General features: G+C 41.6%; 1 protein-coding gene across 2 annotated transcripts in view; it reads right to left on the reverse strand.

The window, feature by feature from the left end:
• PAPSS2 (3'-phosphoadenosine 5'-phosphosulfate synthase 2) overlaps nucleotides 1-26,406 on the reverse strand; it is a 52,971-nt gene that overhangs the window by 2,002 nt on the left and 24,563 nt on the right. The window contains exons 2-12 of one of the 2 annotated variants that reach the window (XM_087702169.1): nucleotides 21,434-21,548; nucleotides 20,532-20,767; nucleotides 19,248-19,386; nucleotides 17,960-18,078; nucleotides 17,704-17,817; nucleotides 14,125-14,236; nucleotides 13,110-13,139; nucleotides 5,981-6,186; nucleotides 2,615-2,750; nucleotides 2,253-2,521; nucleotides 956-1,185 (exon numbers count right to left, since the gene is read on the reverse strand). In XM_087702169.1, coding sequence (XP_087558295.1) covers nucleotides 956-1,185; nucleotides 2,253-2,521; nucleotides 2,615-2,750; nucleotides 5,981-6,186; nucleotides 13,110-13,139; nucleotides 14,125-14,236; nucleotides 17,704-17,817; nucleotides 17,960-18,078; nucleotides 19,248-19,386; nucleotides 20,532-20,767; nucleotides 21,434-21,548 — 1,706 coding nt within the window. The remainder of the gene's footprint in view (nucleotides 1-955; nucleotides 1,186-2,252; nucleotides 2,522-2,614; nucleotides 2,751-5,980; nucleotides 6,187-13,109; nucleotides 13,140-14,124; nucleotides 14,237-17,703; nucleotides 17,818-17,959; nucleotides 18,079-19,247; nucleotides 19,387-20,531; nucleotides 20,768-21,433; nucleotides 21,549-26,406) is intronic. The other variant, XM_087702170.1, reaches the window with a different exon arrangement.

The raw sequence follows: 26,406 nt of genomic DNA on the forward strand, positions 1-26,406 counted from the left end.
TTAAACCTGGTTTAGTACCTCATGTATTAGGAAGACAAACCAATTAATGTAAGCTTTGATCAGCTTTGAGGATGTTATCAGTTCAGCCAAGACCAACTCTTGAGAAGCTAAATAAAATAATGTAAAAATATAAAATAATGTAAAAATATAAAATATAAAATAAATATAAAATAAATACAAAATATAAAATAATATAAAATATAAAATATAAAAAATATAAAATATAAAATAAATATAAAATATAAAATAAATATAAAATATAAAAAAATATAAAATATAAAAAAATATAAAATATAAAAAATATAAAATAAATATAAAATATAAAATAAATATAAAATATAAAATAAATATAAAATATAAAATAAATATAAAATATAAAATATAAAATGATAAAATAATAAAATATAAAATATATAAAATATATAAAATATAAAATAAATATAAAATATAAAATATAAAATAAATATAAAATATAAAATAAATATAAAATATAAAATGATAAAATAATAAAATATAAAATATATAAAATATATAAAATATAAAATAAATATAAAATAAATATAAAATATAAAATAAATATAAAATAATATAAAATATAAAATAAATATAAAATAAATATAAAATAATATATAATATAAAATAATATAAAATAAATATAAAATATAAAATAAATATAAAATAATATAAAATATAAAATATAAAATAAATATAAAATAATATAAAATATAAAATAAATATAAAATATAAAATAAATAATATAAAATATAAAATAAATAATATAAAATATAAAATAAATAATATAAAATATAAAATAAATAATATAAAATATAAAATAATAAAATACATTAATAAAGGATGTAATGGCAGCTTGGTTCCACTGGTTAGACACCAATGAGGACACAGCTAATGTGAGAAAGGGCTAATTATGGAGTTGTAATTGACTATTATTACCTACCTGTCCGGATCATAGAAAAGCATTGCTTTTTGCACTTTGTTGTATGCAGCTACTCGGAAGGGAATTATTTCCACCGAGGTTAGTCCTGGAGCCATGCTAAGCACCTTTCCACCTTGCGTGGGTTCATACAGATCTTTCTTGGTCTCTGGATGAGGCATACCCGCCGGATCTCGACCCACAATGTAGAAATTGGCACCAGCAATCATTCGAGACCTACAATGCCACTGGACCTGCCATAAGAATGTCAGAATGCTATAAAAAGAGTGGGTGGGAGGGTACTTCAAGGCCTCGTAGGCTACAATCCTATACCCACTAACTCGAAGGCTTCAACAAATGAAGTGAGATTTACTCTCAAGCAGACTCATTCACATTCATACTACGTCAGGTATTTAAAATATTTCAATACAGTAATAACAGAGAGAGAGAGAGAGAGGGAGAGAGAGAGAGAGAGAGGGAGAGAGAGATCTAATATCAGAAATCCCCCTTTTTATCTCTTCGAAAACTTCATGTCATCAAAACCCAAACCTCGTTTCACCCACATAACACCTATCCTCCGCGAGCTGCACTGGCTACCTGTCGATCTCCGGGTACGCTTCAATGTGCTACTTGTCACCTACAAAGCCCTTCATGGTAGTGGATCTGGGTACTTGAGAGACCGCCTACTGCCAATCACCTCCACTCGACCAATTAGATCTCATAGATTAGGCCTCCTCCGAGTTCCATCTGCCGGTCAATGTCGACTGGCAACCACGCGGAGGAGAGCCTTCTCGGTGGCAGCTCCGACCCTATGGAACGATCTCCCCGTGGAGTTTCGTACCCTCACCACCCTCCAGACCTTCCGCACAGCCCTTAAAATCTGGCTATCCCGTCAGGCTTGGGGTTAAAGACCGTAACCCACCCGAATTGTATGAATGTTGTGCTTTTAATGATGTACTGTTTTATGTGTTAATTGTTTGTTCCCCCCCCCCTTTTCGAGTTGTAAGCCGCCCTGAGTCCCCCCAGGGAAAAGGGCGGCATATAAATAAACTACTAAGACTAAGACTAATATTAGAAAGGATTGTACAAAGATGGGGATGGCACTGTTTCCCAACCATGCCTGTTCTAAACTTGTCCTAGATTAATTGCTCCCGATGGACAGTCTTAAAGAAAATTTCTATAATTACATTTTAAAACATTAAGTGGGAAAGAGAAGAAAACATAGCTATGGTTTCTCCCTTATTTCCTTCCCTTCTTTTCCTACTGTTGCAAAAAAAAAAATATCGAATGAAAATAATCTTCAGGGAGCTAAACTCCATACCTCCGTCGGGCCCGCGTACAACATAGGAGAAGGGAAAATTGCCACGACGGTGGATTTGGGATCCAAGACATGTTCTTCTAGCACTGCAGCATGCTGCTTCATGCGCCAGTCCAAGGGCACATCATCATCCTTGGTCCATCCGCCGAGAGGATGCAGGAGCAGCACTGGGTGCTTATAGCCCTTCTCCAGCAGCCGGCGTTTCGTATCCTGCATTAGTAGAGCATGTCCGTTGTGCACCGGATTACGAAGTTGGAAAGCAAAAACTGCATCTGAAATATAAGGAACGTGGCATTGGGAGAATCAGGAACACATTAACTGGAAAGGGCGACATCAAGCGGAACTTGACTTCTACAAAGAGCTACCTGCGTTCATCTCTCTAAACTTCTCCCTCAGCTCCAACGGAGTCAAGCGGTATTGGTCTAGTCCATCGTTCCATTTTATTCTCTCTAGTACAAGGAGTTCACCCCCAGCAAGCCAGTCTCCACTCTCCATCACCATCTATCAAAAGATATTACCAGCCATTAGAAAGAACCGATATTCAACTATAATAATTCAGTCTCCATGTAAAACTTACATTATTCCAGGTAATTACAGAAACTTCAATTCTCATAATTGTATCCCGGGCTATGTTAATTGGAACTAGAAGTTAGGGTCAAACAATATCTGGATCAGGGGTGGGTTCCGGATTCTTTTACTGCCGCTTTGCTCAGGGACGCGCTTCGGGCACGCGGCCACCAATAGAACCGGTTCAGGGGCGTGGATGGCCAAGTTACTACCTACTCGGCCAAACCAGTCTGAACTGGTAGGAACCCACCTCTGATCTGCATGCCCATAGGTTCCTGTTCTGTCCCCCCCTTCACGGCTCGTTAACAAACGCAGGCAGGCAACTTAAAAGGAAGTCTTTCTTTATCAGTTCTCAGTTCAAACTGGCTTTGAGCCCAAAAATAACATAAATACAAGTCTCCAACAAGAATGCAAAACAAAAAACTCTTACAAGCACTGCACTTCGTCCACAGTCTCCACGGATCAGGTTTACATGAAACACCAAAGCACTTATCCAAGTGTAACAAGCATAAATCCCGATTAATAATCAAGCAATGTTGTACCAAACAAGGAACGCACGAAGGAACGTTGACTCCAGCGACTAGGGCGTGGCAGCATCCATCCTTTTATCTCCAAACTTGCCTCTAACCAGCCCCAGCTGCATAATGAATCTTGTACCCCGAAAAGACTCACAGCAGACATCTGCTGAGTCACAACAGGTTCCTATACCTCAGATCTAAAGTAAGGAGAAATTACAAATTTGGGGATATTGCTACTTAAAGCATGGCTGTCAAACTGGATTGCTTGGAGGACCGAATTAGCATTGTAATTGTTCCTCACAGGCTGGCCGGGGATGGTGGGAAGGAGACGAGATGAATGGCCTCTTGCAGCACCCTGCCAGCCAAAACGGTCCCTCCCTCATAACGGGGCTCTGGGCAGTATACAATAAAGCCGAGGTGGCGTAGTAGGTAGAGTGCAGTACTGCAGGCCACTTCAGCTGACTGCTATCTGCAGTTCAGCGGTTCAAATCTCACCGGCTCAAGGTTGACTCAGCCTTCCATCCTTCCGAGGTGGGTGAAATGAGGACCCGGATTGTTGGGGGCAATATGCTGACTCTGTAAACCGCTTAGAGAGGGCTGAAAGCCCTATGAAGCAGTATATAAGTCTAACTGCTATTGCTATTGTTAATTCTTTTCAATTCTTTATTCCCTAAGCAGATGAAGCTCTGAGCAAGCTAGTCAGGTTAGATAGTGACACTCTGTCTAAAAGCAGAAAAATAATGAAAATTATAATAAATAAAATAATAATGCCATGGTTTGGACTGCATTCCTATATCCAAGAATTCTTAGTATTCGAAACTTTTCCCAGTGAGGACTTAAATCAGTGTTTCTCAACCTTGGCAACTTGAAGATGTCCGGACTTCAACTCCCAGAATTCCCCAGCCAGCATTCGCTGGCTGGGGAATTCTGGGAGTTGACGTCCGGACATCTTCAAGTGGCCAAGGTTGAGAAACACTGACTTAAATCATCATTCATATTGACTACTGCCAGTAACAATGGAATGCCGTGAAAAGTATCACAGTGCACTAAGGGTATCAACACCCTGAGATCCTGTCAAAAAGTTAAGATGGCTTAACTGGAAGACTCAACCATCCAGGCAAAAAGTATCTAAAAGGTTAAATCATGGCACCTGGACCAAAGTTTGTTCACTTGAGACGTTTCGTTGCTCATTCAAGCAACTTCAGCAGATACATATTTTTTTTAAATTAAATAGTCAGAAAATTGTCGGACTGTACCAGCTCTTGCCACGTCAACTTCAAGGGTTTCTCTCTGCCTATCTAATTTTTTTTTAAAGTTTTTAAAATTAAAATTAAATGTAATGGCAAAGTCAAAGCCGGTGGTGAAATTCATTTTTTTTTACTACCAGGGTGTGGCTTGGTGGGTGTGGTGTGGTTTGGTGGGCGTGGCTTGGTGGGCATTGCAGGGGAAGGATACTGCAAAATCTCCATTCCCACCCCACTCTGGGGCCAGCCAGAGGTGGCATTTGCCAGTTCTCCGAACTACTCAAATTTTCCGCTACTGGTTCTCCAGAACCTGTCAGAACCTGATGGATTTCACCCCTGGTCAAAGCCCTCCCTTGTGTCAGCCTGCAAAATGACTTCAGCTGAAGCCATGCTTACTTCTGTTTTGTTTCTTGGTTGCCATTCAAGGGGGAGAGCATGGAGGGGATCTCAGGAACGTGGGGCTTCAGCCGGGTAGCCCGTGACCCGTCAAAACCGCGCCTGATTATACCGCGTCGCTGACGTCATCAACAGGGCGACAACAGCCAGCACTGAGAAAGAAGGGTGCTTTAAATAGTGCTTTGAAAGCAAGCCGATTCAACTTAAGATAAGGGTTAGGTTTAGGGTTAGGGTTAGGTTTAGGGTTAGGTTAAGGGTTAGGATTAGGTTTAGGGTTAGGTTAGGGTTAGGGTTAGGGTTAGGGTTAGGGTTAGGTTAAGGGTTAGGGTTAGGTTTAGGGTTAGGTTAAGGGTTAGGATTAGGTTTAGGGTTAGGTTAAGGATTAGGTTTAGGGTTAGGTTAAGGGTTAGGTTTAGGGTTAGGTTTAGGATTAGGTTTAGTGGGGTTAGGTTTAGGTTTAGGGGTTAAGTTTAGGTTTAGGGTTTACAGCGTGCTTCTGTCTCCGCGCTGTTGTCGTCCTGTTGATGACATCAGCGACGCGGTTTAGTCGGGCGCGGTTTAGTCGAGCGTGGTTTTGTGGGTGAACCGGGTAGCCATAACATCCACCGGCTGGCATGTGAACCAAGGTCATTTCAATGGACAGTTTTCCAAGTTGAGCGGGAACCTACACCTGGACTGATTGGCCCATGTGATGAGATACAAACGGGGGGGGGGAGGTCTTATTCTTTGAACTATCCCTAAGCACAGCAATCATTTAGAGCTAGCTTCACCTTCCTAAGTGCCAATATAATGTACTCAATAAAAGATCTCTTGAATCTGAACGAAGTGTCAGAGTCCTGACTTCCCTGAGTTCATTCCTCGGAATGATGACACCATGCATCTGAAAAGAGGCGGGCCTTCAATCGGGTGGTTGTGGCTGGCCTCTTGATGCAGTCCATCAGATGCCACTGAGTGAGATCATTTATTTAAATTTCTGGAGGCAAAAATAGAACCGATTTGTCCTTACTTTTACATGTGGGTGCTTTGCGCAGGTGGTTCCCCAAACGCGAGCACAACGCTCTTCCTTCCTGTGTTCAAAAAACTCTGGATTTTTAAGGATCGCCACCCTCCGCCCATTGTACTCCAGGGTGAATGCACTGCACCCTTCCAGGCGTTTTTTGTCTTCAGCAGAGACGGGAAGTACAATCGGTATGCTCAAGTTGATAACACCATCTGTGCAAAAGAAACATGGAAGTCAATCAATTAATTTCAAATCAATTTTGAAAATTAAGGAGGAAACTTGGCTGTGTTTGATTTGTAAATGTGTTTTTATTTTCCATTTTCATTTTCGTACAGTCACATATATACTGTGCAGAACCGGGGCCATATAACATTAAACAATAAACACAGCCATTCCTCTTGTCAATAATACCCCCAAAAATAGAAACCCAATGTACCTCTTCGACCCTCCATACACCCTTTCTTTCGCCCCCCTCCAACTTTCCCTCTTCCCTCCATCATTCCCCTCTACCCTACTTCCCCTCCCCCTCTACCACTCCTCTCTCCCGATTTGAAATCCCTAGAAAAGGAGATTCTCAACAGTAGGCTCTCTGAAAAGTTAAACACTTGATTTTTGTGCTTTTTTCCTTATTTCCAAGCTACCTATAGTATTCTTACAGTTTAGTAGCATAGAGTTTTCCCTTTTCTATGAGAAATTAACGATCTCAAGATATATGTAGGACACCTAGAGCAAAACCTCAAACTAGAACAGTGTTTTTCAACCTTTTTTGTGCAAAGGCACTCTTTTTTCATGAAAAAAATCACGAGGCACACCACCATTAGAAAATGTTTAAAAAAAAAACACCTTACACTATGTCACGGCACACTAGTGTGCCGCGGCACAGTGGTTGAAAAACACTGAACTAGAAAATGTTTCTTCCTCCTTCACAAAGGAGGAAGAAGTATTATTTGTATAAATACTTTGAAGGAAAACCATTCAGGTTTAAAACAATAATTTCACTTGAAGGGCATTCTCCCGCTTTGTAAAGCTAAATATCTAGTAGCAGTTATGAATCTCAGACTGAAGATCAATCACATCATTTAGATTTGGTTTTAATAGTTGGCCCTTCTCATTTAATTTTATATGTTAGAACTGTGTCCTTTCTGACCTGATTTAATACTGACTCTGTTTTTAATACTAGGAATTGCTCTTTCTTCTCCTTTTTGAACAGATTGCTGTTGGATCATTTCGTCAATTTTAGTTGGCTATAAAGGTCAATTCTCCATATAATGTTTGTGTGTGTGTGTGTGTGTGTGTAAATCGCTGTCTGAATCAAACAATTAACGTCCTATGGTCCAATTCATGAACTTCCCCAGGATAGCCTAAAACAGTGATGGCGAACCTTTTTCGCGTCGGGTTCCAAAAGCTTCCCTGAAGTCTACGGAGGTGAAAAATAGCTCAACACGCAAACCGGAAATCCGTTCCCGAACTTCCGGTTTGCGCGTTGGGCAGTTTTGCGCCCTCTGGAGGCTTCCCCAAAGCCTCTAGAACAGTGTTTCTCAACCTTGGCAACTTGAAGATGTCCGGACTTCAACTCCCAGAATTCCCCAGCCAGCGAATGTGGCACAATTCAGTAGCACAAATGATCCATTGGAATTTGTGCAAAAATTATAATATTAAAACAGCAACGAACTGGTGGGAACATCAGCCTGAAAAAGTCACCGAAAATCAGATGGTCAAGATCTTGTGGGATTTCCGTATACAAACCGACAAAATACTGGCGCATAATACACCAGACATCACACTGGTTGAGAAAAATAAGGTCACAATCATAGACATCGCAATACCAGGTGATAGCAAGGTCGCCGAGAAGGAACATGAAAAAATCGCAAGATACCAGGACTTAAAAATCGAAATTCAACGACTATGGCACAAACCAGCAGTGATAATTCCAGTGGTAATTGGCACACTGGGTGCTATTCCAAAAGCACTGGAATTACATTTAAAACAGTTAAAAATTGACAAAATCACCATCAGTCAAATGCAAAAAGCCGCACTGCTTGGATCTGCAGGCATATTACGAAAATACATTACGACGTCCTAGGCCCCTGGGTGGGGCCCAACTAGTAACCAATGCCAAATCCGGCGAAACAACTGGCCGCTGTGATACAATTGTACAACAACAACAACAACAATAATAATAATACGTCCTAGGCCCCTGGGTGGGGTCCGACTAGTAATCAATGCTAAATCCAGCGAAACAACTGGCCGCTGTGATACAATTCTGTTGTTGCAAATAATAATAATAATATAATTTATTAATGATAAATTGTGATTTTTGTAAACTGCTCAGAGCCTATAGGTAAGAGCAGCATAGGAGGCTGAGAAAAAAATAAGATGAACAATCTTATTAGACACATTACTTAATGGCCAATAAAGAATAAATGCACTCACACCGATGCTATAAGCTGCCCAGAGTTGTTGGGTATGAGATGAGCAGCAACTAAATTTCTTAAATAAATTAAATAAACTTCAGCTTAAAACCACATATACCCTTTTTTTGAAGCCTCAATAGACTATTGGCCAATATTACTTTTTAATCAACCATGTCATCCAATTCTTTTTCATATTGTTTTTATCAAGCTGGATATTCCTCCTTTTATATGGGGTCACTTCGTTTCAGTTTCCTAAATGAGACACTTTGCATTTGTGCTTATAAAAATTGTCTGGCGTTTTCTGCCCATTGCTCTAACTTATGAAGATAATTCTGAATATCATTTCTGCCTTCTAGTTATCCCCACCTAACGTTATGCCATCTGCAAATATGATAATATTCCCCTCATCAACAATTCCTTAATAAAAAAAAATTGATTAGTGCAAATTGTGAGACTGAACCTTGTGCATCACACCTTCTGTTTGACAACAAGTCATCGATGAGGGCTTTTGAATCCATGTAATTGTTATGTCAACCAGCAAGCGCTTAACTCAGTGTTTCTCAACCTTAGCAACTTGAAGATGTCCGGACTTCAACTCCTAGAATTCCCCAGCCAGCGAATGCTGGCTGGGGAATTCTGGGAGTTGAAGTCCGGACATCTTCAAGTTGCCAAGGTTGAGAAACACTGGCTTAACTAGCTGGTTAATTATATACTTTTCAACAGCTTTGTTGAAATGACATTTAGGGCGTCCCCACATCTGGTTCTGTTGAAATGCCCTTTTTGGAAGTCCAAATTACACGTTGAGCTTCAGTTTTGCTTATAATCAAGAACTTTGCCATTGCATGAATGCTATTTAAAGGAGGGGGAAGGGGGAAAAGGCCCTCTGGATTACAAATATAATACATTACATTGCATTTCAAGTTCTCAGTTCATGAAATAGAATCAATTAACGAATTAGAAGTGAAGCTTGTTTAGCCATTTGAGTTTGATTTCAAAGTTATTGGATGCTGTGACCATTCTCAATATTCTAACTTCCTGCAAAATAATTCTGATTTTCCTGAGTATGGGTTGGATCCAAAGATATTCAAGTGAGATGCTTTTACCTCATCATGTTGCCCTCCCAATCTTGGGGTGACATGTGACAAAGCAAGCATTGAAAATTAAAGCTGTGGCGTTGCGGGCAAAATAAATTTTCATTTATGTCGTGCCACTGGGGGCATGTACATTTCCATATGGAAAAATCATGCCCCAAAAATAACTGGAATGGGGGCAAAAAATTCAGACAGTCCTCGGCTACCTGTATTTAGGCAGTTCACTTAGTGACTGTTCAAAGTTATGACAACACTGAAAAAAGGGACTGTTTTTCACACTTATGATCTCTGCACCCATCTTTTGCAACCTTCTGACAAGCAAAGTCAAGCCAGATTGATTTAACACATGTGCTGCTAATTTAACAAGCACAGTGATTCACATAACAACTGTGGCAAGAAGGGTAATAAAATAGGGCAAAATTCACTTAAGAAATGTCTCACTTGGCCACGTAAATGGTGGGCTCAATTGGGGTCCTACGTTGAGGATTGGGGGTCCTACGTTGACCTGTGTGGTTGTGTGATTCTTGGCTATTTTAACTATTTGTATTGTGTTCTATGTTCCCCTTTTCCCCCTTTGAGTTGTTCGCCGCCCTGAGTCCCTCCCGGAGAAGGGCGGCGTACAAATAAAATAAATCTAAATCTAAATCTAAATGTTCAAACCTTCCTTGCAGCAATTCAGTCTCAGCTTCAGACAGGAGATGCCAATGTGAAACTGGAGCTCTCGGAAGCCACTAGATGGCATCCGTAGAGCACTATCCACCAGTTCAATTTTTTTAAAAAGTCCACTTCCATAGGATCATGTGGGACTTTCTCTAAGGATGTCTTGAAGAATCATGATCTTTCCGTGGCACAACAAAACTGCGGTCCACTAAAGCGCGCCCGATTAAAGCGCGTCGCTGACGTCATCAGCAGCGCGACAACAGCGACCGCGGAGAAAAAAGGGCGCTTTAAAAAGCGCTTTGAAAGCAAGCCAATTCACGTTAAGGTAAGGGTTAGGGTTAGGATTAGATTAAGAGTTAGGGTTAGGGTTAGGTCAAGCGTTAGGGTTAGGGTTAGGTTTAGGGTTAAGGGTTAAGGGTTAGGTTTAGGGTTAGGTTAAGGGTTAGGGTTAAGGGTTAGGTTTAGGGTTAGGTTTCAGGTTTAGGGGTTAATTTTAGCTTTAGCGCTCACAGCGTGCTTTTTTCGTCGCACTGTGATGACGTCAGGTACGCGGTTTCGTCGAGCGCGCTTTAGTCGACCGCGGTTTTGTGGTGGAACCGATCTTTCTACATGTGGGACACTTTCTAAAATAGGGAAGACTTCCGCACTATTACAATGGATCATTCAATGGTGCATAGGGACTGAAAATATCGCTCTTATACAGGCCAGTGCAAAAGAAAACAATGTGAGCTTTGAAAGGTTAATTGGGAAGTAAACTAACTGAAGGTAGTTAGCGGCAAGCATTTGCTGCCAGGAATCTTTACATTCTAATAGAATGCAAATGTTACCCTATTTTTCACATTATAAGATGCACCAGGGCATAAAACGCACCAAGATTTTAAAGAGGTAAATTAAAAAATATATATATTTTGCACTCTGCAGGCCTCCCAAACCCTCTTTTCACCCTTTTTTGTGAAAAACGGGGCATGCAGAGAGATTGAGAGGCCTGCAAAGTACTCTCGGGGGCTGGGTGGGAGGCAAAAATCAGCAAAAATGGCCATTTTTTTGCAAAAACAGGCTCATTTTTTTGCAAAAAACAGGGCATGCATAGGCTTTGGGAGGCTTGTAGAGTGCTCCTGGGGGCTGGGGGCACAAAGAAACAGGCGGTTTTGACTCATTTTGCCCTTCCCAACCCCCAGGAGCACTTTGTAGGCCTCCTAAAACCTATGCACATCCATTTTTGCGAAGGGGGAGGGGTTTCGGGAGTCCAAAATGCTATATTCAGTGTATAAGATGCACCCAGATTTTCACCCTCTTCTGGGGGTGGGTGGGGGGAAAGGTGCGTCTTATACTCTGAAAAATATGGTAATTTCGATACAGCTTGAATTTCCTTTCTAAAACGGGCTTGCTCTGCACATGTGCAAGGGATGTTAAAATAATTTCACCCAGAACAAAAAGCCATACATGGAAAAATGATGGCTTACTTTTTTTTTTTTTTTTTTTTTGTTTCTAAAGTCTAACGGAAAAATTCCATCAACAGAAGCGACTTTCTGGCTTCATGATGGACACCTTTGAATCCAAGCCGCAACAGAGGTTCCGTGGTCCTTGGGTTAAATTTCATATCTATCAAATCTACAGATCATCCTGTATACATGCACAATCAGAAACTTTTCAGAAGTGGTTATATTTATACTATGATTCAACCAGATGTACTTTTCTTTGTTTAACTCTTCCAACGGCATACTCTTATCAATGTTTTTTTTTTACAAAACAAATTTTGGAGAGAAATTCACAGAGACTGTGTTGTCGTGTGTTCATTTCCATAAAACCGTGTTTTAAAAGATGGTTAATATATCCGTAATTGATAATTCACTAAGTCATCTTACTGATGTCAGATGTGATATACAGAAAGTCTTCCAAATGTGTAGCAATAGCAATAGCAGTTAGACTTATATACCGCTTCATAGGGCTTTCAGCACTCTCTAAGCGGTTTACAGAGTCAGCATATTGCCCCCCACAACAATCCGGGTCCTCATTTTACCCACTTCGGAAGGATGGAAGGCTGAGTCAACCCTGAGCCGGTGAGATTTGAACAGCCAAACTGCTGAACTGCAGTCAGCTGAAGTAGCCTGCGGTGCTGCATTTAACCACTGAACCACCTCGGCTCATAACCCTCGGTGTAACCCTTAAGCCTGTTACATCTATCTGAGTCAGCTATGGACACTTCTTGAGAATTCCCATTCTTGCAATCTCTCTAGGAATCCTTTCCTAATAACTAAACATCTGCTCCACTAGACCACAGGGATTTCATTAAGGGCCACATCAGGGTTATGTTTGATCTCAGGGGGCCAGAGTGGGTGACGCTGGGATGGGTGTGGCCAGCTCAATGTCACTCGTGTCAGGGACACCTGTGGTCGGAGCGCTCTGCCAGAGATAACAACGGCCTCCTACAACGCTCTGCCAGCGAAAATGGAGCTCAGGAGGGCCATGTGCGGTCCTCCCAAGCTCCATTTTCACTGGCAGAGGTACCATGGGCCAGTTCTTCGCTGTTTCCGGGGCGGCCCCGCAGGCCAGATCTAAGCACCCCGCAGGCCAGAACTAGCCCCGGGCCTTGAGTTTGACACCCCTGTCCTAGACTATCACAATGGGGAACACTGTGTTAGGATGTAAAATTCTAGAAAGAAGATGGTAAGGATCACAAGATAATAGACTTCAGGCTATGACTGGTAAACTGCCTTGGGTCAGTGGTTGATAAGCTTTGTGTAACCAATCTATTGAAGAAGAAGGCAAGAAGCAGGAGAAAGAGAATGCAAATTAAGAGTTGCCCTTTCCAAGTCAATGAAAATGTTGGAAAAGCACAGTGTAACTGGTTGGATCATGAATATGCTTATGATTCTGGAATACTATATCGAAATTTCATTTCAGAAAATCTTGTCAATTAATCTTTTTTGAATTATTTGCATAGCATAGCAAAAACAACTGAATACATACCAAGCTTGAATATATCAATTTTACCCACTCCTGGCAAAATATAAAGATAATTAACTTTTAATGGCTTTCCTTCTCAATCAATTAATATTTTAATTGCTTTCCTTCTCAATCACAAAGAGCTTCCAAAATATCAAGATGACGCTTAAAACTCTAAACATGATTGCATGATGAGGACCAATCTACAAAGAGGGATCCACGGGTAGATGGCTCCATTTGTAGATGCACGTAGCCAATGTATCAATGTGGTATCATGCATGTGACTAATTGAAGCAGCCCTTTAATGAAGATGATAATATGGACTGCAAGGGGCTACATTTGAGTGAAGACTCTGGGATTTTCCATTTGATTTCCATAAGGACCATTGTAAGGTAAGTAAAGTTGAAACATTATGCATCTTCCCAGCTTAGTAAAACTGGATCTTACCAACATCCTAGCAAAGTAGAATGTAGTCAAGATCTTACTTAAAGTAGATGCCAATACCACAAGAATTAACGGTGGTATAAATAAGAAGTGTCTGCTCCTTATATGGTATTTGTATATCACCCCATTTTCACCTATGGTAGACAGGAGAAACATGATAGTGGAAAACAAAGCTCCAGCAATGTGCTTGTTCAGTAAAATATTTCACATATCTATTAAACTGTTTTCAGTGCTCTCTTTAAAACTATTTTTATTGCTTTATTAGTTTCCGACAGCTGCTGATTATGCAGACTAAGCCATCCAAGATCATCCAAGGGGATTCACAAAAAAAGGAGCAATTTGAATCTAGACAGCCCCGCAGTCAATAAAATTACTCTGTGGCCTTTAGGACCAGAGTGAAGGCAAGATCTAGGATTTGACTTGATTTGATCTGGCAATTTACCTGTCTATGATCAGCATGTTTTTCTAGTTTATCGTAACGAAGGTACTAATTTCATTACACATTAGTCAAAGAATATTCTTAATGAGAATTTGGTTCTTTCAAAAGAAAATTTCCAAAAAGAATGCCTAAGGATAATGAATTAGTATATCATACCATCGAGCAAAGTGCCAAAATGGATAACTTGCAAATATTCTTTCTCCCGCATAAACCCTTTGAGTGGAGTGGCCCAACCTTCACTTAGGACTTGAACCCACTGCAGATCCAACTGGAAAATAAAGACAGTAGAGCATATGACATATGCACATGAAAGTAAGGAGTTAACAGAATAACAGAGTTGGGAGGAGCCTTGGAGGTCCTCTAGTCCAACCCCCTGCTCAGGCAGGGGACCCTATACCATTCTGGACAAATGGCTGTCCAATCTCTTTGTGGAACTCCTCAGTGATGGAGCACCCACAATTTCTGAAGGCCAGCCATTCCGCTAGTTTATTGTTCTTACTTGTCAGGAGCGCCGTTTTCAGCATTTCAACGCAACACTTTGAAAATAATTTTCTCATTAGCTATGAGAGCGTTCCCAATTAGGATCACTTGGATAAAATGAAAAAAAAAATTTTTCCCAATGGATATAATATAATATACCTACCACTTCTGAAAATTATTCCTTATTTATAAGAAAATATTTGAAGACTCAGCCCTGATGTATCGGGGCACTATTAGTTCAGTTGCTGAAATCCTTATTAAGGGCTGGTCTAGAAACCAGGAAACTATGAGTTCTAATCCGGCCTTAGTCGTGAAAGCTACCTGAGTAACCGCGGATCAGTCACTCTCTCTCAGCTCCACCCGCCTCAAAGATTAAGATTTAGTTTATTTGTATGCCGCCCTTCTCCGGGAGGGACTCAGGGCGGCGAACAACTCAAAAGGGGAAAAGGGGATACAAACACAATACACGTGATTAAAATACACAAGAATCACACAGGCATACAAGTCGAGAGGGGAGGGGAACTCATCGACTCCAGGCCTGCCGGCACAGCCAGGTTTTGACGGCTTTCCAGAAGGCCTGGAGAGGGGTGAGGGTCCGAATCTCCGCGGGGAGTTCGTTCCAAAGGGCCGGAGCTGCCACAGAGAAGGCCCTCCCCCGGGTGGTAGCCAGGTGGCATTGGCTGGTGGACGGAACCCGGAGGAGGCCGACCCTGTGCGATCTAACGGGTCTGTGGGAGGTAATTGGCAGCAGGCGGTCTCTCAAGTACCCAGGTTGCTGTTGTGAGGAAAAGAAGTGGAAGAAGCCTTATATAGAGCCAAGGTGGCGCAGTGGGTAGAGTGCAGTACTGCAGGCCACATCAGCTGGCTGTTATCTGCAGTTCAGCGGTTCTAATCTCACCGGCTCAGGGTTGACTCAGCCTTCCATCCTTCTGAGGTGGGTGAAATGAGGACCCAGACTGTGGGGGCGATATGCTGACTCTGTAAACCGCTTAGAGAGGGCTGAAAGCCCTATGAAGTGGTATATAAGTCTAACTGCTATTGCTATTATATATGTTTGCCACCTCCAGTAATTTATAAACGTAATGAAGATGGGATATAAATGAATGAATATTCTTCTCCTTTTGATCTCAGCAACACAGTGAGCATCTTGTTTAGAAGGAGTCATTCTTTTTGTTGGAGGCAGCTTTCAAGAGCCGGACAAAGAATATAACTGTTGTGGCCCGTCAGCTGCCCGATGAGGAGATTGGGGAAGAACTTTGGCCAGTTCTGGAACTTGGGGAAGGCTCTGATGGATGCTAAGTGTCTGACCCAGAGATAGAGCCAGGACTGTCCGCCATTTTCCAGCCACCACAGAGGCGGCTGCCTTTGCTATGAGTGAGGAAGAACAGCTGGGGGGGGGGGCTGTTCCTGATGCACGTATGAGCAAAGCAGCTAGGAGAGATGAACAACGGAGGACAACTGAGTCGACTCAGGAAGCAAATCAAATGTGGACGCTGAATGGCCCCTCCCTTTGGCCCTTTGGAATGAACTCCCTGCGGAGATTCCGACCCTCACCTCTCTCCAGGCCTTCCGGAAAGCCGTCAAAACCTGGCTGTGCCGGCAGGCCTGGGGTTGATGAGTTCCCCTCCCCTCTCGACTTGTATGGCTGTATGACTCTTGTGTATTTTAATCACGTGTATTGTGTTTGTATCCCCTTTTCCCCTTTTGAGTTGTTCGCCGCCCTGAGTCCCTCCCGGAGAAGGACGGCATACAAATAAATTAAATCTACAATCTACAATCCCTGGCTGGGGAATAAATAGAAGGAAAGGGGAGTGTTGCTCGTAGGAGATAACAGTTCATAGTTCTAGAGATTTTACTCATTGTGTTTCGTGCAAAAAAGACTGCCTTGCCAGCACTTAATTTGCAGCCTTTCAGCTGGGAGCTCACAGCCTTGGCCCTGCACTTATCGTAACGAACCGATAAGGTCTGTTGGTGCACTTCACTCCCTGCAAGAGTCTTGCCTGGACTTTTTGGTTGGTGAATGCAATTAATTCACAAGAGGTAAATAAAGAAGGGTGTTTTTTTTGTGAGGACTCTATTTCTTGCTTCTGCGAAGGCTGGGTCAGAACAATAAGAGAATTATGCAGAACCTTGGCATTTTATTTCCAGGAGATCCATAGTGATTTGAAGGCCAGCAGGAACAAAGAATAACATTCTCTTAAATATACTGTCTATATGTATATGCATATTTCTCTTAAACACACACACACACACACACACACACACACACACACACACACACACAGAGCTTTCACTTTTAGGATGTGCAAAGGGAAAGAAACCTTGTATATTTATTTTCTTCTAAAAATGCCTGGTACCTTCATATTACATTGCTTTGGCCCCAAAGCCCTTCCTTCCATCATTCATCCCTTTTTATCTGGATTTTTAAAATGAAAAAAAGGTTTTAAAAAATTGAAATTTGAAGCAGAAATCTATTTCCCACTCGAAAAGGCCAATTAGAAAAGTATATTTCTCTTACTCAGCTCATCCTTAGTACAGGGCGGGGCATAACCTTTTCCTAGGGGGGTCACAGCAACACTTGTAATAACAACACAAATAATTCATACACCATTCGAAAGCCCATCAAAAACCGAGTTTATTGACACGATTTAATAGTCAGTATGACCACCATTAGCCCTTCGAACAGCATTCAAACGAGGTGGATAAGAACACAACAAATCTTCAAACAGTTCCGTTCGATTTTCCAGATTTTTCAACACAGTTTCCAAATTCATTCTCAAAGTTTCAACCGAATATCGATTTTGACCTTGCTCCTGAATCATCAGAGCTTCCACTTCATCCTTAATCCTTAATTATGGCCCCAATGTTCTCTGCCGGATTGAGATCTGGCGAATTTCCCGGCCAGACGTCATTGCCCCAAAATTCGACATTGTTTTCCTTTAACAATTGCTGAGTCGCATTTGCATTTCCGAATCGAATTTTCCAGCCATTCTTAAAGCAAATTTAACATTTAATAGCTCATTCAATTCAGTTTTTTATGGGCTTTAAAATGAGGTGTCGCTGAAGTTGTAAACTGCTGTCGATCTTGCTGTGACCCCCTAGGAAAAGGTTATGCCCCGCCCTGTACTTCAAAGATGGCAAATATGGGAAATTAGTTTGCTTAAATCTAAGAACACACAGGACAAGGTTTTTTTTCCCCAGATAATTAAACGGAGGGTTTTCCTATATCAGAATCACAGTGTTCTTATTTCTTACCTTGGTAATGTTTATAGATGGCAAAGTACCAGCTTTAGCCCAAGTTTGTTCCACTTTATTTTCAGGTACAAACAGTTCAAGCACTTCTTTAATTGCAGTGGAAGGAACCAGGTTCTAACAGAGAAAGAAACAGGTAAGCGATAAAGTCCCCTTGTGAAACATGGGTTGGTTAAACACAGACCTGGAAAAAGTGAAAATGCTTTTTTTTTGTGTATGTGTGGATTAGGGTTTGTTATTGCAAACCAGCACATGATACCTGTTCTTGCAGAAGCTCCACAATAGTCTGGATGCATTCAGTCACTGAAAAAATGTTGGTTTTCAGCACAAGTTCGGGCATTTCTGGTTTCTCATACTCCGAATCGATTCCGGTGAATCCTAGAAAAGAGTTGGATATTCATTTTTTTAAAAAAATTCTTGCATAGATAGTTTTATTTTCCATTTTCATTTTTGTACAGTCACACATACACTGTACAGAACCGGGGCCATATAACATTAAACAATAAACACAGCCATTCCTCTTGTCAATAATACCCCCCAAAATAGAAACCCAATGTACCTCTTCGACCCTCCATACACCCTTTCTTTCGCCCCCCTCCAACTTTCCGTCTTCCCACCATCATTCCCCTCTACCCTACTTCCCCTCCCCCTCTACCATGCCTCTCTCCCAATACACTCCCTCCCTTCCTTCTCACCCTCCCTCCAATCCTCTCTCCCACCCTCTCTACCCCTCTTTCTTCTTTCCCTCTACTCCTCCCTTCGGTGTATTTCTACTATCTATTAATATATTCAGCTTGTCCTATTTTTACACTGGAATTAGAGTTGGATATTCATTAAAGGTAAAGGTTCCCCTTGCACACATGTGCTAGTCGTTCCTGATTCTAGGGGGCAGTGCTCATCTCTGTTTAAAAGCTGAAGACAATGCCGAAGACATCTCTGTGGTCATGTGGCCGGCATGGCTAAACCCCAAAGGTGCACGGAACGCTGTTACCTTCCCACCAAAGGTGGTCCCTATTTTTCTACTTTATTCTTACATGCTTTCGAACTGCTAGATTGGCAGGAGCTGGGACAAGTAACGGGAGCTCACTCAGTTACGCGGTGCTAGGGATTCGAACCACCCAACTTCTGACTGAGAAGCTCAGCGTCTTAGCCACTAAGCCACGTGTCCCTTGGATATTCATTGGTGTAAGACAATATGTTCGAACTTCAAATCAAAGATCAAACATGACACCCATAAAAACAATGGCTCTTCTGTCTTCTGCATCAACAGCTTTCAAAATCTCATCAGGTGCTTCCCAACAATTTTTTCCCTAGCTAATATGGATTTACAGCTACCTGTTGGAGCCTCCACCAACTTGCTCAGTTACATAACCATTACTCAATCCCATCATTCAAGTCCAATGATGTGACCTATACAAGAGTTCACAGAGTTTTGGTGCATTAGACTAGGACATTTGCAGACAAAGCTTGTATTTAGGAGCAGGGGTGTAAAAGAAGGGCGATTATGTAGATAGTACATATTTGCCGCTGGGATGAGATAATCAAACCTTTGATTTCTCCAGCTCGTGCTTTTTTGTATAGGCCTTTCACATCCCTACTTTCACAGATATTGAGAGGTGCATCCACAAAAACTTCAAAGAAAGGAAGCCTGGCTGTCTCGTGAATGTTCCGTGCATTCTCACGGTCCTGTAAAAGGAACAAAGTAATAATCAGTAACATAGCTATCTTACTTATTCATCATCTTTTAATGACTCCATACTCCCTTGCAGGGGAGTCTGGGAAACTGAAAGGAGCTGGCAGAGTGTTTTAATGGCCAGATGCCCTTCCTGTCGCCAGTGCTGAGTTTTGTTCAGCAGATATGTTCTCAATGTGCTCAGAGAGAGAAATAGCTACTTCTACTTAGGATCAAACTCGCAGCCCTCTGATTGTGAGGTGAGAGCTCCACTTCTAGGTCACTGCACCATTTAGGTACCTTAGTGTTCTTTCTTCTTCTTAAATCTATTGTATAAATATGAAGATATCTACACAGATACAGAAATACCTCCAAATGTTTCCCTCCAAATAAGACAGGATCTTATTTTCTTTTGACCCCCGAAATAAGCGCTTGGCCTTATTTTTGGGAAGGTCTTATTATTTTTCAGCTGCAGGAGGTGTCGAGCATGGTCACCTCATGGCTGCTGCTATGTTGCAATATTTTCAGGGAGGACTTATTTTGGGAGGGAGGGCTTATTTTAGCGCATGCGCTCAAAAGCCCTATTGGGTTTATTATCCAGGGAGATCTTATTTTTGGGGAAACAAGGTATGTAACAGGATGATCAAAGTGTTCTGTTTTTTTCTGTTTCTGTCTTTGTCTCTCTCGCACATATACCAAGTTTTACCCATATTTATTGGCCAAATAGATAAAGGTTGGGTTACAAGGCCTAGAGCAGTGTTTCTCAACCTTGGCCACTTGAAGAAGTCCAGACATCTTCAAGTAGCCAAGGTTGAGAAACACTGGCCTAGAGTCTTCATTCCAATTCTAGTGATACTTTTTAAAAAAAATATGGCTTGAGCCAGAGAGAAAGAAAGACTGAAATGGCATTCAATTCCCACAAGTAAAATTTTGATTGATTGACTAATGGCAAGCTAAATGAAACTGATGAAGTCCAGGGTTTCGGGGAGAGTTTTCTACTGGTGAAAGCTGGATTTGAAGATAATTAGAAAGAATCACACAAAAGGATGTTACATTCCCCAAAAGAAGAAAAGTTTTACAAGGAAATGTAAAATCTTAAATCTGCGTCCCATAACAATTTTTTTTTTAAAGGACAGAATAATTCTCCAGAGAGATTTACCTTTGCAAAAGGAGAAATGAAACTAGTAATGCAGACTAAGCCAGCATCTGCAAATAGTTTGGCAACTTCAGCAACACGGCGGATATTTTCTTCTCGGTCATCAGCAGAGAAACCTAGATTCTTGTTGAGACCATGACGAATGTTGTCCCCATCAAGAGAATAACAAGGGATGCCATGAGACATGAGGTATTCCTCAAGGGCAAACCCAATGGTTGTTTTACCAGCACCAGAAAGACCTGTTAATCATAGGTTAAAAAAAATTAAAAAACTGTGATGGTTCACCCCGGCTTTTCCTAAATCCACAAGCATACCATAAAATAAAATGTCAAAATATGAAAAACTTATTAATCTTTTTTTTGTACTTTACAGCCAGATTGTCTAACTCTAACTAATCAAAAACAAAGAAGCATACACATGCCTTTAGTCCTTCAGTTTTATGAAACACTTTTCTAAGATCTCTTTATAGCTTTACGTTTTGGTAAAATAAATAAATGACGCATGCATTACACCTATTAAAGCTTTCGAAATATTTTATACCTCCTGGAAGGGTAAATGCAAATCATAGCATTTCATATTTTAAAAGATGTTAAACACGTACTTTGCAGAACTGAACAATTAATAAAATTTATCACATAAGTCACACATAATCCACCTTTTGTTAATTTGTCAATATATTCCACAGTTACCAGGTTATGCATTTATAAACTCTGTATCTTATTATAACTTCTAAATCTGGGCAGATTTCTGGATCTGGGATCCAGAAAGTTCTTTCATTAGCCTCTAGCAGTAATCTGGATTTCTGCAGGTCCATTTGGCAGCCTTATTTTTTTTTTCTACTACAATAGAAATTATAAGAACCTTCCCCAGATATTAATTTCCTAAGTGAGGAGAGAACACAATACCTGTTAGCCATACTGTGCAGCCACGAAATCCACCTTTTGTGCCCAAAACTTGTCCTCTCTTGTTTCTGCTAACATGATGGGCTTGGTACACCACATTGGTAGACCTTTGGAGGTTCTGAATATATAAATAACATAAAAAAGCATTGTTGGTTTAGTAGCAAAATAAAAGAGCAAGCTCCAGTATGAACCTGTTGCAAAGCAGCACCCCAGGAAAAATACGTTATTCAAACCTCACAGAAACATACGCCTTTATGCTTATATGCCAGGGACGTGCAGTCACTAGAGGCAAGGGAGGCGGGGCCTCACCAGTCTCCTCAGGGAAAGGAAAGGATTTTAAATGATTTTCTTAAAATAATTAAAGCCAGGGTAGTTGCTACCAGATTTCAAGTCACAGTGGCTTGGTGTCTGCTCTCAGTATTAACTAGGAGGAGGCCAGAGAACTAGGGGCCTCTTTTGCATAAGGATTTTTTTTGCCTTTTAAGAGTTAAGCAAGGGTTAAAATGCGAAGAATTCCTTATGCAAATGAGGCACGTATTCTCTCGCCTCCTGTAGAGGGCATTTTTAGAGGCTTTTTAGAGTTCTCTGGGAGCAACTAGCTTAGTCTGACTCAGAGCTCTGGCTTTTCATGAGGGGAGGGCAGGGCAGGGCAGGGAGAAGCAGAGTTGAAATCGTCTCTGAAACAGCTGGAAAAGGTGCGTGTGTGGGGAGGGGGGAGGAATTCAAAAAGTTTGATCGGAAGGCAGCGGGGGAAGGGGGGTGATATGGCAGAGGAGCTGCTTTCAAGCCTTTGGAAAATATATCCAATCAAACTTCTGTGTTTGTGTTTGAGAGTGAGTGAATGAGAGAGGGATCGAAGTTCTCTGTGTGCGTGTGTCTGTTTGAGAGAGGGGGGAGGGAGGGAGAGAGGGAGGAAGGAGGGGGAGGGAGAAGAAAAAGAATGGGAAAACTTATTTTGCAAGGGGGAAAAATGCTGTCGCTTTAAATCGGAACTGAGCATCCCTGGCTGTGGAATTCTGGGAGTTGAAGTCCACAAGTCTAAAAAGTGCCTCACCAGGGCTAAAGCTGACCGCACGTCACTGTTATATGCATATGTGCACCTGCGTGTTCCTCATGTCTTGGTCTTCAGAAGTGTTTGCCTATGGAAATTTTTCTTTAGAGAAAGAATTTCACTTGTCCTGAATTAGTACTAAAGGATCAGAGGGTGCCTTGGGGGAACAAAACATTACGCACAACACTCAGTTTCTATCACAACTTGGCCCATTAGCTTAACATAGTGTATAGTTCCCGCTGTCAGACCTGGAAGCCATCTTTTGCATTGGGCCTTCAGGCCTGCCACATTCAATGTGGGGAAAATGGGAGGGGGGATTATATGGACTATGGGAGATATACAGTCATAATAAGATTCCTTCCTCAGAGAGTCAAGGACATCTTGCCCTACACCTGGAAGTGTATGACTGGGAGGCATCTCCAGTTGGGACGGGGCCTGATTGGACCATGTGATGGACATATGGGTGCTGGGCAGGGATTTGAACTTTCATTTGGGTGGGGAAAACCTGGAAGCTTTCAGATTTGAGTTTTCCCAGATGTGTCAATATGACATCTGTAATAAAATGGGAACTTTGAGGAAACTCCTTCTTTTGTTGGGGTGTTACTTGGAACCAGAGGTGGGTTCCTACCAGTTCGCACCAGTTCGGTAGAACCGGTTCATCAAATCTACCGAACGGGTTAGAAGAGGTTCCAAATTTTTTTGAAACCCACCACTGACACACACAGACACACACAACACACACACACACAGACAGACAGACAGACTCACACAGAGAAAGAAAGAAAAAGAAAGAAAGAAAGAAAGAAAGAAAAAAAGAAAGAAAAAGTGAGAGAGAGATGAAAGAAAAAAAGGAAAAAGGGACAGAGAGACAAAAGGAAGGAGGGAGAGAGAGAGAGAGAGAGAGAGAACACATGGCCGGCAAGCCACTCCCACCAGGTCACATGTCTATCCCAGGCCTTGAGAAGGACCCAAGAGTGGGTAAAAATGTCAAATCCAGTCTAAACATCTCCCCGACTGTGCAACAAACTTAAATAAATATTATTATAAGTACAGTCCTCATTAATCTTTACAGCTATGCTGGATGGTAGGCGGATATTTTTATGCCAATATTGAAAGGTGCAAAACATTCAAAAAATGTTAACTACCGGTTCTGTGGGCGTGGCTTGGTGAGCATGGCTTGGTGGGCATGGCAGGGGAAGGATACTGCAAAATCCCCATTTCCTCCCAATCAGCTGGGACTCGGGAGGCAGAGAATAGATGGGGGCGGGGCCAGCCAGAGGTGGTATTTCCCGGTTCTCCGAACTACTCAAAATTTCCGCTACCGATTCTCCAGAACTGGTCAGAACCTGCTGAATACCACCTCTGGTGCAAAGAGAAAATATGGCTCTTCTAGATGACCTAAGGAGCTTTATCAATGAAGAGAAAACCGAATAGAGGTTTTCCAACTCTCATTTTCTGCTCCTCTAGCACCCCAAATCTTATTGGTTTGGAACCCAAATCCAGTTCTTATCCTCTGCCAATTGCTCAAACGGTCTGCCGAGGGAGATTGTAGTATTGCTCAAGATAGGAGTGGACTCTGTATGTTTTTGAAACCTCTTGGCTTGCAGAAATTCCATCTGAGTCCAGAATCCCTTTTTGACCTGTTCTTTTTCCTCTCCCGTTTAGCTGAATCATTCTTAAAGAGACAGAACTCCTTAATGATTGTATTTGAAGCATTGCAACTCCATAGCCTTAATTTATTCCTCTGCCCCCCCCCTAATGTCTTGGAATCAATTAGCATCGATAATGCCAAAAATCACAATGCTGTTTAGGTTTTTCTGTGTTCGCTTTTGTTTTTCACAGATAGGCTAACATTTTTATGTGGCTTTTCATTTCCTAAAAATGCCTGGGAAGTCAGATTTGAAACAACAATCAGAGCCCAGCTAACTTTATTTCTTGAGTAAGAATTCTACAATAGAATTTTAAGTAGGAATCTTATTATGGTGGTACTATAACAGTGATGGCTAACCTTTCTTGTCCTCGTGTGCTGAAAGCGCACGTGCCTGTGTGATAGTGTGCGTGTGTGTGCCAACACCCATAATGCAATGCATGTGTGACCCTCACGTGTGCCTTGACACCCCCCCCCAGCACATGGACGTGCAACCACCATCCCCGCTCCCCTACCCCTCACACATGTGTGCATGACGCCTTCCCCATGGCCTGTTTTGGGCCTAGCAGGCCTCCCTGAAGCCTCCTGGGACCCAAAAATGGGCCACGGGGACCCCCACGTTCTCCTTTTCCCCCCATGCATGTGCACATAATCCCCCTGTGCATGTGCACACGTCTCCCACATGCACGACAGTGGGAGGCAAGCATGCATGTGCGATGGCGCTGAGCTGGGGCAATGGCTCGTGTGCCCACAAAGAGGGGCCCACATGCCACCTGTGGCACGCGTGCCATAGGTTCGCCATCACGCTACTATAACTTTAAAACAATAACGATAAAAACGAAGTCTGCTCTACCAGTGGAGAAATGCTTCTCAAAATTGACAGAAGAGAAAATCATTTAGCAATTTGTAATCAAAACCTAGCTTTATGTTTTTTTTAAAATAATTTTAACAAGCTTTTCAAAATATAAAGTACATATGAAAATGAAAGCAGTGGGGAAATAGGGGAGGGAAAGAAAGAATGGTAGGACAAAGAGGAAAAAGGAAAGAAAAGCATTGACTTTCGAATCTTTTTTAGCACAATAAATAAACAATAACGAAATTACAGCCTTAACTTTTTACTTTTACATACTTAATGCCATTTCTACAACAACAAACTTATCAGCAAAACCAAAAGTCAAAGTTCCATATGTATTTTTCCATCTCAAGCACAAAAACCAGAAGCGGTTTCCAAGTAGGAGCAAAGTTGGATATGTTCTTTTTTATTACAGCAGTTAATTCAGTCACATCTGTTAATTCTGCTAATCCATTGTGGGAATTAAAGTATCATTCTATTTTTGTTCGTGAAGCATTCTTGCTGCTGTCAATATATAACCAAAAGGTTCCAGGTTTTATCTTTCAAGTTCTTCGTCTATTAAATCTAAAACTCTCTGATTTAATTTTTATATTCACTTTAAGAGCCTTCTGTATTAAAATATGAGCGTTACCACAATGTTTCTTTGCTAAAGCCTAGTTTTATATTATTCCTCGAATATAAAGTAAAAGTTGTTATGCAAGCATTAGATTGTGAAATAGCTGGATGCGTATTGTGGCCTTGAGGCTTTTAAATGGAACATCTGTATCCCAGATCAAAATGTTTGGACGAAACATGTATGGGGGCTACAAATCTCAAATTTCTCAATTAATATAACCAAAAGTTAGCTAGGAGTTCGGGGAATTACAGTCCCAAAATATCTGGAGACAATGAGATTGGGGAAACTGGACAGGATGTTCTGTGTCAGAGCAGAACATGGAACAAGATGTTCTGTTTGCTCTTCCAGGTTCTGGCACGCACATGCACGCTCTGCCAGCTGGTCTTTCCTCATGTGGGAGCACTGGAAACCAGAAGAGCAGCTTCCTGGCACGCATGCATACACTGGTTTCCAGTGTGCGCATGCACACCAGTCAACTTGTCTTCACGTGTGCCTGCGCGGCAGAAATCAGAAGGCTGGGAGAACTGCTCTTCCGGTTTCCGGGGCTCCCCTGCGCGCACGTGCTCCCATTTTGGCACTTGGCGCCGAAAAGATTTGCCAACACTGGTGTGAAATAACTAGGTTTATTCTGTCCTCTCTTCTGTTCCACAGGGCCTCCTTGTCATCTACAGAACGTGTACACCTTCTGCATAAACCTCATGGTTTCAGCTAAGATTACAGATCACTGTCAAATCAGACAGGATTTCATTCAGTATGGTCTGAGCAAACAGTAAGGAAACTATTTTACCCACTGGTATGAATCTTAGCA

Source organism: Thamnophis sirtalis, unplaced genomic scaffold, assembly GCF_051295495.1.
Source record: "Thamnophis sirtalis isolate CommonGarterSnake01/CBP01778 unplaced genomic scaffold, rThaSir2_p1.2 scaffold_15, whole genome shotgun sequence".
NCBI classification, from domain to species: Eukaryota; Metazoa; Chordata; class Lepidosauria; order Squamata; family Natricidae; genus Thamnophis; species Thamnophis sirtalis.